This window comes from Haliotis cracherodii, unplaced genomic scaffold (assembly GCF_022045235.1).
Source record: "Haliotis cracherodii isolate W230 unplaced genomic scaffold, xgHalCrac1.p SCAF_2, whole genome shotgun sequence".
NCBI lineage: Eukaryota > Metazoa > Mollusca > Gastropoda > Lepetellida > Haliotidae > Haliotis > Haliotis cracherodii.
This window is the reverse complement of record NW_027266275.1, coordinates 5,194,223-5,206,268: the sequence shown is the minus strand read 5'-3', so window position 1 is coordinate 5,206,268 and position 12,046 is coordinate 5,194,223. Positions and strand designations below refer to the sequence as shown.

The window sequence follows — 12,046 nt, the reverse complement described above, 5'->3', positions numbered from 1 at the left end:
TACTCTTCTGTGGTCACGTGTATATAATACAATGCCTGCTAAGATACATGGCTGCTGTAAACCCGAGACGTGACAGCTGATGTTGACCTAACCTTGAGGTAGAACCAACCTCTGTACAGCCTTTATCTATGTACAATGCGACGTGTGGGCGGTCACTGCACATGCCCAGAATGCCAGATTCATGTATTTCAAAGGAAATAATTCATATCCCTTGCCAAGAATAATAATAATGGATCAAGTTTGATTAACAAATAAATACAAACAAATAAACTTGATCAAATTAGACCCATGTGGGCATCATTACTACCAACGTTTCAGCCGTTATTTAACCAAGGTAAACACCCCTGTTGGGAGAAAGTGTCAAGAGGAGATAATTGGTATGAGCGCTGTCCTGATTGAAAGGCGAGATTTAACAAGGGGCTGTATCAAAGAAGTGGAATGTTTTTACAAGTCAAGTGTCACAGCTAAGGAAGTGTTACTGTAAATGTTACGAGTTTGGAAAAAAAACTTACCTCTTCTCCACGATGCTTTTATATTAAACAGAAGGTAGACGGTGTTGAAAGTGTTACGAACAGCGCATTCACACATGCATATGGTTATGTAGATAAATGTATTTAGTGCGACCTTCAAAATATATTTGGAGATATTTCCACTTCAGATAGGATTTTTTTTATTATTCATTCATGATCTAAGAAACACGAGATCGTATGTTTAGTTCCTGGCTATTCTTTCCGCATGGCAACTGCTAGCCAGACCTTTGAACAAGAACTCAAGGCCATACAAATAAAACAGGGAAGGAGATTATCAGAGGATGTTCGTTCGCTCACTGCTCTGGTTTTTTTCTTATACAATATTTAAAAAGGCAGTGGTCTGGTATAAATGTCATAAATTGAAGCAATACTGTTGCAGCAGTGTCATGTGATAAATACCCGATCACACTATCTGCATATCAACATGAAAGTCACAGGACCAAGAGAAGTTCAAAGAATCGTTTGTGGTTAGCAGTAGATGTTCACAGTGATCAGGGCCGGTGGGGTAGGCCGGTTGTTAGAGCGTTCGCGAGTATTGGGAAATAGGGTTCGATTCCCCACATGGGCACACTGAAGTCCGTTTGACGTTCCGGGACTACTGCTGAAATCCCACCTAATTACCGTAGTTATCAAGCGCATTACACAATGGACATAAGCCTTTTACGAAAGAATTCATGTCTAAAGCTCGTCACGGCAACAGAATGTGTTGCACCTTACTTGTTCACATCCAATATCGACACTATCCACAACATCAATTTAGAAGTGTACCCACGAATTAATTGTGACAGGTGTCGTCAATGAATATAATTGATCTAAAACGTATTTATTCTGATATTCGTACATTGCACAGCAAGGCTGACGCACAACTTCCTATCCCGCTTTCTGGACGACGAAGGAAGTCCACTTGTATACCACTCAAAGGAAGTTAAGGAACACCCGATTCTTTCATATTGTTATTGTTATTCTGTCACGTTTTGCCATGAGAGATTAACTATGGTAGTGCAGAAGAACTGGATCTTCTTTAACTTCTTTTGAGCGGAATAGGTTATGGACATTACGCCGTAACAATACATTAATCTAGAAACTGCTAATCTGAACGATTTCACTACTACGATACCGCCGGGATGAATTGGGGCTTGAACAATGTTTAAGTTTCAGGTTATACACTGTAGCCAATATTCGTGAAGATTTCTAAAACCAGTGACTACTATTACCGGTTCGGTTATAGAGAACTGCCTTATACATCTTTCAGTATATAACTATCATGCCTTGCGTGTCAATGACGTTGTTACCGTGCATTCATAATTTCATTGTAATCATCACTTTCGAACAGCTACTTTTACTCTTTTACTTCATGTATACATATAGAAGTCATTGATGCACGCATTAATGCATTAGGTGTGTCATGCTATGGTAGCTATGTCTTGTTGGTGGGAGGAAACGGCATAGATGCTGTGCATTCAACCTTAGACATTCACGCTAGCCCGAGGCTACCGATTTGTTACGTTACTCATCTGTTGGTGACCCTCATGCATGCTGATAACAGGCATTCAGCGTTCACATACCGAGTTCCCCCTGCTGCATGTCATAGTACTTGGCTCCGTGGACGATAAACTTGGCATCCTTGGTGATTTCCTGAAACAGAAGAAACATTATTCCCCTTGTATACTTGAACGAGATTTCTTACGCGCTGAACTTGTTTGTTTGTTTAACTTCTTTGATAGGCATTTAGAAGTTGGAGTACTAAGTAAGGATAAGAATTTACGGATGCTCTTAATTGTAATAAGAAGTTGTTCATCCATAAATTCTTATCCTTACTTGTTTGTTTGTTGTTTAACGCCGCACTCAGCAACGTTCCAGCTATATGACAGCGGTCTGTAAATAATCGAGTTTGGATCAGACAATCCAGTGATTGACATCATGAGCACCGATCCACGCAATTGGAATACGATGACATGCATCAACCAAGTCAGCGAGCCCGAACACCCGATCCCGTCAGTCGCCTCTTACGACAAGCTTAGTCGCCTTTTACGGCAAGCAGACTCGAATATTTACAGACCGCCGCCATATAGCTGTAAAATTGCAGAGTGTGGAGTTAAACATCAAACAAGCAAGCAAGCAAACACTTGCGATCTTTCTCCGACAGCTATAAAATACCATGTAGAGCGGCGTAACAGTCCCATCTCACTTGCCTGCATGTTTTAATGTTAATGAAATAATAAAAATCACCTATGCCACTATTCACAATCTGAAACCTACAAGTGACATTTACACGGACGTTTATAAGGACGTAAATACCATACATAATAGATGAAGGTCAGTGTATCCGCACTGAAACACGTGATCCAGCAGACCGCCGTCACGATACAACACCCACGTCTGTCTGCAGTCACGGTCGAGTAATTACTTTAAACATCTGGATTGCCCCAAGTAATGCCTTGTGACACGTACCATTACCCTGCCCCCAAGTCATGTAGATATCCTGTAGAACTACTCCGTGTGTAAGTTCTGATGACACTGATACCGTTATTGTATAAAACAACCCCCGCACCGTTACATTACACCGTTATCGTCAAAAGGATATATAATACTCGATTCACTAGACTTCCCGAAACGTTCTCCGCTTGTTATTTGGTTATGCAAAAACTATATTTTGGTGTTTTACTTCGGTACTTAATTTGGCCTTTCTTTATGTAAGAAGGTACACATACATAGGGGGCGGTCGGGTAGCCTGATGGTTAAAGCGTTCGTTCGTCACGCCGAAGACCCGGGTTCGATTCCCGACATGGGTACAATGTGTGAAGCCCATTTCCGGTGTCCCCCGCCGTGATATTGCTGGAATATTGCTAAAAGCCGCATAAAACCATACTCACGCACTCACACATACATACACTACTGCCTCGAAGTTCATTCCCCTTACACGCATGGGCACCGCGTTACGCACCGCGATACGCACCGCGATACGCAACCCGTATGCACCCCGTTGGACACTCGTGTGGAACCCGTCCGCCATGCGTGTGACACCCGTGTGCAACGCGTTAACAAGATATATACGTAACCCTAAAGCCTGTATTCCACATTCAGAGCCAGGAGGAAAACTGATTAAAAGGGAAGAAGCTTGCCCTTACTTATATGCAGAGACATCATCTAAATATCTATATATGTATATGTTACGATACTGTAGCTATCTGTACGAACTATTAAAAAATGGTCAAATGGGACGGAGGCTATAGATACTATACCATATTCGATTTTTTAAATGATAAAGTACATTATTTGGTATAATAAATTCAGTTATTGATATCTACAAATCGAATTCAGTAAACATTGCATAATATAATCAAATCAAATTTGTGACATAAATTCTTTCTTTGGTATCCATATATGAATTACTGATATCAAGTAAGGAAGAGATAGTAAAAAGCGCCCTATATATTGTTCTTTGTGGATTGTATTGAGTAACGCAATTGCATCACGGTTATAGTGTTAAATGCTTGTCTTTTTCTGCACCATCACTTCTTTCATCATGAAAAAGTGTTTAACAAATCAACTAAATAATTAACCAAGGAAATAATACTAACCCAACCTGCGTTTATCTATCTCTCTGTCGTAATTATTGTTATCATGTGTTTACTTTTAAGTACTGATTAAGGAATGACACATCATCGTAACATATATGTACCGTATACAGGTAGCACGGCGGTACTTTGATTCTATAGCACTCGTTACCCCGAGTTACTGTGTAATGGTTCACCCCTTGTTTTCAGACCTGCCATTCAGATACATAAGTCAGGTGTGACAGTTATCACAATCTCACTGGTTATGCAGATTTGATACAGAGAGAGAGAAATGGCCACTTTTGTGTCACACGCACCAGCCGTCATGGCATAGTGTGATTTCAGAACAAAAGCTTGTACATCCAGCCTTATTAGGCTTATGAGACACATTATAATACAAGTGTATCCATTGTGAAATAATAATAATAATAATAATAATAATAATAATAAAATAAATAGATAAAATATTATATATGTACTATACTAATAAAAATAAAAGTGGTGTTTAACGTTTTTAAAGTAACAATAAGAATTGTAGTAATAATGATAATGATAATTAACTTTTATAGTTTTGTCTTCTTTTAAACATATAATATAGACATTTAGCTCAAATGTGTTGCAGTGATTCCTCTTGCATAATAAAAATCAATTTGTCTGAGCTGCCTAAATTTAAAAAATCACTGTTAATAGCAAAAGCTTCTTGTAAAAGATCAAAACGTAAGTCATCATAAAAGTTACATTCGATTAAGAAATGGCATTCATCTTCAATATAAGTGGGAGTATATACAATATTTACATATTCTTTGATATAAAGGAGTGGGAGGCTCGGAGTATCGGACGGTCTCAATATGCAGTGGAAGATTACCGCATCTAAAAGAGGCTAAAATCCTTCTATGATCCTTGAACTTTACATTCTTGACATAAAAATCGACATCCTGAAAACATTTACAAGTTCTATAAGTTCGTAATTTATACCCGTTTGGTTTAATTCTGTCATCCCAAACAGCGGCAAGACATTTATCGTTATCATCAGAAGTGAGAACATTTCTAACATGAGCGATGCATTGTTTCATAGTCAAACACGATCTCAATAAGAAGTCCACATTAAAATGAGTTAAAACCTTGCAAAATCTTTTATGCCAGGACTGTAATTTCTTAGAAGACAATTTGTGAACAACATAGGGGATGCGCGAATACATTATATATGGTCTAAAATATAACTGACAACATTCAGTAAGTTGTGTGACCTTCACACAGGCCCATCCTATATCACCTCTCATAACAATAACAGATGCATTCTTTTTTACTCCTACAAATAGTCGACAGGCTTTATTTTGAACCACTTCAATCTCTTTTTATGTACTTAAACCCCAAATACCAGCTGCATAAAACAATACAGGCTCAACAAGAGCTTTGTAAAGCTTGTCAAAGACATCATAAGACATGCCACCAGCCTGAATATATGTTGTGTACAAAGCAGCAAGAGCTCTACTAGCTGATATACATAGTTCTTTTACTGTTTTATGCATAATTATCAAGATGCTCATTAAAAATCAATCCCAGATACTTATAAGTACAAGCATACTGAACAACATGTTCACCGCAGAAGAAAACCCGCTCAGATTTGATTACAGATATATTCCTAAAATGAACTATTTTTGTTTTCTCTGAATTTATGTTTAAAAAAAAAATTTTACACCAATTATTTAGAACATGTAACATTTCCCGGAGAGAGTTCTCATCCGCGGTAAGCAAGGCAATGTCATCAGCATATTACAATATTGAGATAGTAGATTCATCAATTTCAATACCACATTTTAACGCATTAACTTCAGTGACGAGGTCATTAATGTATATGGAAAACAATGTGGGCGACAATTTGCATCCTTGTTTTACATACATGCTGACTGCCACTCTTGATGGGTCAGTGATTAAGCCAACAGATCCATCCACCCGCTTTCTACCTATTCAGTATGTACGTGTGATAACATGGCTGTATGTGTGCATGGCATGTATGGCTGTATGTACCATTAAATAGATGTATGTATGTAAATTATGGGTGTGTATTTATGTAAGTATGCGTGCGTGTCTTAATCTATGTAAATGTATGTCAGCCTAGATTACAAAAAAAATGCCTCGGTCGTTTGAAGCCAGAAGGCAGGGGTATTCCCGGGAAGAAAACCTACTCTCGCAGTTGGTCACTAGAGGAGAAACTTCTCTCGTGGAATAAGGCGAGTATAGCAGAGTAAGCTGGGGGATTATCGGCTGTTGTGTAAAAACAACGCTTCAGAAAGATCGACGTCCTGTCCCTGTGTACCACCGTTGTTGGTTTTTCAGAGAAATGAACTGACACTGTGAACAAACCTGCAGATTACGGATTGAACGCCAAAAGTGTCTGTCAGGTTTCTTAATGCTTCATTTCTTTTGCTCGAGAATATGTTTCTTGTACAAGCGCTATGTTAAGGCTAGGCTTCACTTTAGTGTTTGGTGTCGATACAGTGCAAACTGAGGAGCCAAGAAATGACGTCATGTTCTCATGAAAATTTGGATTTGGGGCGGTGGGATAGCCTAGTGGTTAATGTTTTCGCTCGTCACCCAAAAAGCGCGGGTTCGATTCCACATGGGTGAAATGTGTGCGACCCATTTTCGTCCTGATATTGCTAAAATATTGCAAAATGCGGCGTAAAATCACACTCACTCATATTTGCTTAAAATACTACAAGAATTAAACAAATGAAACGAGTTTTGTTACACCTAAGTGACGTAGAACTTGTTTATATGAAATCATGAAAAAATGTATGTGTTAGTGTTGCACATTTAGATATATAGTTATCATCCAAATGCGATTAAATGATTTATTACCTCCATGCAAATCGAATTTGAATCACGTTTTAAAAGGTTTATTTGTGTCTGTATTATATGAGTCATTGGTGTAGTCAGAAATGTATAGTAAATTTATTACTCATTCACTGCAAGGGCGTCCTTGTACACAGGGCTATTTACTGTAATTGTATCCTCTCGCATACATTGACTGAAATAAGAAGATACATTCGGTGTATTCCTGGAAATGAAACAGTTACGATTTTAGAGTTTATCTCTACGTATTTTCCATAACAATGACGCACATTCTTCAACGTGTGCATCCCTCCCCTGTGTATATTGACCATACTACAATACCTACCTGTACATACATGTAGTTGCTGCTCGAGATGGCATGTGTACGGGTTGACCCAGTGAGGCTGTATTGTTGTCAAACGTGACAAATCACTGCAGTTAAGGTGTAGTAAAACTTTGAATATAAAGGTAGTTGTCGACGATAATTACCTATTAGCTTTTAGGGAATATTACGAGCTTCACGGGTCAGTGATGTTCCCACGTTAAACGGAATACATTGTACATTATTTAAGAATGCTATGATGGATAGATCTATAATGTGTTTCATATGAACACCTGAATATTATCCTACACAGCTTGTCCGATTAGGACAGTGATTCTAGCTTGTAACTTTGATAACATCCAAACCTAGCTGACTCACAACACGAGCTATGAACAGTGAAAATCTCATTACGTCCACTACCAGCCATACATACTTGTTTGTTTGTTGTTTAACGCCGCACTCCACCAATATTCCAGCTATATGACGGCAGCCTGTAAATAATCGAGTCTGGTCCAGACAATCCAGTGATTGACATCATGAGCGTCAATCCATACAACTGGGATACAATGACATGCATCAAACAAATCAGTGAGCCTGACCATCCGATCCTGTTAGTCGCCTTGCTTTTGTTTGTTGTTTAACGCCGCACTCAGCAATATTCCAGCTATATGACGGCGGTCTATAAATAATCGAGTCTGAACCAGACAATCCAGCGATTGATATCATGAGCATCGATCCACGCAATCGGGATCGATGACATGCATTCGCCTCTTACAACAAGCATGGGTTGCTGAAGACCTATTCTACCCCGGATCTTCACGGGTCATATACATATACATAATATTATAAGGAGGAGACTATCAGTATTGCCTAATTTTCAAACGATCGCTATTGATTGAATGGGCAGGTTTGCTAAAATAAAAGTGTTCGGGTAAAATCACTACTTTTTAATAACGGTGGACTCTGAACCGAAACGAGAGTTTGTGTGGGTTGCCTTTGGTGCATTGTGCGTGTGGGTGGTGTATAAAGACAGCGTCCACTGTATTTAAATCCTCTCCAACCTACTCCCTAAAGTTGTAGAAAGGTGGTATCTTTTCGCGTTAAACAATTCCAGGCAACGGGACACGTTTTCTTGCTATAAAAAGGGAAAAGAGCACGGCTGTGTAACTCGCCGAGTAAGCCATACAGCATATATGGTATTATTCCCAGCTGTGCCCTGGGGTCACCGAGTTCAGCTGACGAGGCGACAGCTGCAACTGCGCAGGATACAGGGTGTGGCTTAAGTTCAGGTGACAAAGCTGCCTCGTACAGAATGTCAAAATTCTAATAATTCAAATTAATTGACCGACATATTTAGAAATAAATAATCGCGTGCACTTGTGTATTACACTTCTATCGATGTTGTCGAACATGTGACGCAGTACCATGTTGTGACGTACTGTAATGCTGTTTTATACGTCAGATAGTCGTACGGAAGATGATAGGCGTATGGTACAAAGCCGGCATTATCTACAGGGCTGCTGATTGGGTAAGCGTAGAAAGAGCAAAGGGGTTTATGGTAAGCGTAGAAAGAGCAAAGGGGTTTATGGGAATGAAGTATTTGCTAGCTGAGAGAGAATTATGCCTTGGACTTCGAAGGTAGGAGTATCATGACAACATGACATATCCTGGGATATGTTGGTTGTTGTTAAACGCCGCACTCAGCAATATTCAAGTTACATGACGGCGGTCTTTAAATAATCGAGTCTGGACAAGCGATCCACCCGATCCAGTAAGTCGCCTCTTACGACAAGCATAGTCGGCTCTCCCTTTCTCTCTGCCTATCGCGTTATTTCCCAAGAAAGGGTCATACAGAGATTATTACTTAAGATAATAACATGCGCAGGTAATATATGACATCACAGGTAATCTGATGATCCCTCAGTGTGTACCTGGGGCGACGGAACTCAGGTCAAGCTACAGGTCAACAACAACACCCAGTTTCTACGCCTGTCTCGTATCCTCCTTCCAGTCAGTGCGTCGGAATTTCTGTTTCTCACACTTTGTGCACGATATCTGATACTGCAGGCCAGATCGCCCTTCAACTGTTCACAACAAAATCCTTTTCCCTTGTTTACATTTAATTGCTGTCAACTCCTAGATGCAATTGCGTGTGAAGACAATTATACTTTCCTGCTTACAATAAATTATAGGTAATGAGTTTCCTTGAAATGTTTGCAGAGTAACGGCATGACTGTATTGTCGTCATGGAGTAGCTATACACGGTTTTAGCCTGTTTCACATTGTATACGTTCCCGATATAGCCATAAGCCTATAGCGTATATGCACTACCATGTAGACGTTATTATGGTATACGACGATGGACTATTTCTGTATATCAACCATAATTAGAGTATGCATACATAATACAGGTTCATGCCCAAATTAATGTCATTCACCACCGACTATTTCTAATCAAACATAACAATGACTTTGCAGTTTATCTTTTTCAGCTTAGCTACAATTTCATGATCAATGCAGCAAGATAATTATCTGCTATGGTATGTATCATAGGCCCCATAACCCACGGTACATCAGATATACGTTAAATGTCGTTTTATAAATGAGTTAACAAGTTAGATGAAATTCTAAATGCATATCAAATTACTACAAGGAAATAAAATGTTTAGGAACCCCACGTCCGAAAGTGTACGCTTTTGCGTTGGGGCCTGAGTCATCGGTGATTGCAGGCTTTCAACACCACACTTTAAAGTTGGACTGTTTACACAACGCATCACAATGCATGCAAGCAGAAGTAATAATAGTGTCCCATGTCAAGGCTAGGAATGTGCTGACCCGTCCGTAAATTTGATTAACGATTCAAGTCTCAGAAGTTTTAGAAATAGAGTGTTAATAAATTTAAACACTGACTGTCACCAGAGACCATATAATAGTCTATTATATGGTCTCTGCTGTCACGTTATGGAGAAAACATCATCTTGTGCATTGATATTTAGAGTAATTAAGGTACAAAATCAATAACTTGATAATAGTATGGATGAATATATTGATGCACCTATTTTTAGAGAATGTTCACTGTTTAAGTTGTAGGAAGGAATCCGTATTGTGTACAGGGTAGATATATAGAGATGTTAGTGTTAGTCAGATTATGCGAATAACTTCCGTGTCTGTATGAAACAATAGACTTTCACTGAATCATACTCATTGTTTCCCGGTGGCTGACAAAATACTTACCTTCGGTCTCTTCCACTGGACGTACGGCGATCCCTCCCCCTTATAGTACAGCGATCTCGCATCAGCGGGGAAATCGTCGTCTTCATACAAACCCCCAATCCGCAGTTGTCTCTCCTTCAGTGTTTTATAGTCGGACATTTTGTTTTACCTGCCTGTAGCGTATGTCCCGCGCGACGCTAGAGCGAGCAGACGACAGGCCTCCAGGAAAGCAGACGATCGATATTTGTGACGTCAAGCACGTGCTCTGAGGCGGCGTGTTTGAAAATCCAGCCAAACGTGACAAGTCAAGTTAACATCAATATAACACACTTGATAGTTGAATATGTCAAATAATGGTCCTTGTATTGAGGAGACTGACGTTTTGGCCGGACTAGCTACTAGCTGTTAAATATTTGCTGCCATCCAGCTTGGGTTGCTTCTTTCAAGGAAAAAATGTGGCAGGTAAACACAGCAAAATCCACTGCTTCAGACCACGAGACTTGCTCCCGACTCTCCGACACTGCTTACATCAAAGTTCAGCGTATATTTGCAGCTACTATATACGACCCTCCCATCCTAAGCATGTTTCCCATCACGGATGTGTTTCCTAGCAACCGGGCGATAGAAGGAACAATTAATGACAATGGTTATGTGTTATAGACAGGAAAAATGTAATAATAGCTTAGTTTAGTGCACAGCTCATCATGACTTGGCTGAAGTAAATAATTGTATATTTCACACTAAAATTGTTGTGTAGTTTTTTTATGACATGTTTAAACATTTAAACCCAGGAAGAAAGAGGGCCAATGCTTTCCCAAACTACGCGAGCGTTATAGCGAGGCAGCTTGCTAAATACGTTTCAAGAACTGACGTCAGGAAACGAAACATAAGATCATCCAGCTTTCTGTCCCTGTCACCAAAACACTGTCAATGCACTGCAGTCTCCCCGAGAAAGAGTGATGAGCTTCGAAAAGGGCGAGGCCTTGTTATGGCTTGTTATATTAGTCTTTCGAAGCAGGCTGTTCTGTTATCCCTTATCACAGCTAGGTGCAAGCGTAATATATATTCACATACACATTAGAAGCGTGTACCATCGGTGAAGTAGGTATCTTATCTCTCGTTACACTCTTCGCCATTTTGTGAATATGAATTGGACATATATTTATACCTCGTCAGTGTTCTTGTGTAACTATGAATATAAACGAGATACAATAGAATATGATTTGAAAATATTATTTTTTATATATTCTTGACACTAATAACATCCACCATTTTCATCGTAAGTCGGCCAAAATGAAAACATGAAAAGTTATGAATAAAGCATAATTCATGTATATCAGGTATAATCTCGCTCGGGAAATTCTGACACTCGTTTTGTAAGTGCTATCATTGTGTGACACACATGTGAGTGTAGTCATTTCTTTATTACCCTCTCTACAATGAATTTGGAAATTTCTCGTTTCTGATTGGTCAATCAGAGGCTATTAAATCACAATAAACTCCCTCTGATTGAAACAGCTTGTTTGACGGCCGCATCACCGCGGAAGCTACTTTTTTCAGTCATTGTCGGCAGGCATATTTGAATAATT

General features: G+C 39.4%; 1 protein-coding gene across 1 annotated transcript in view; it reads right to left on the bottom strand.

The window, feature by feature from the left end:
- Positions 1-10,986, bottom strand: part of LOC139468632 (calpain-B-like) — a 37,212-nt gene extending 26,226 nt beyond the window's left edge. The window contains exons 1-2 of the mRNA XM_071250754.1: positions 10,479-10,986; positions 2,096-2,165 (exon numbers count right to left, since the gene is read on the bottom strand). Of these exons, the coding sequence (XP_071106855.1) occupies positions 2,096-2,165; positions 10,479-10,616 (208 nt within the window). The 5' untranslated portion in view covers positions 10,617-10,986. The remainder of the gene's footprint in view (positions 1-2,095; positions 2,166-10,478) is intronic.
- Between the last annotated feature and the right edge of the window lie 1,060 nt (positions 10,987-12,046).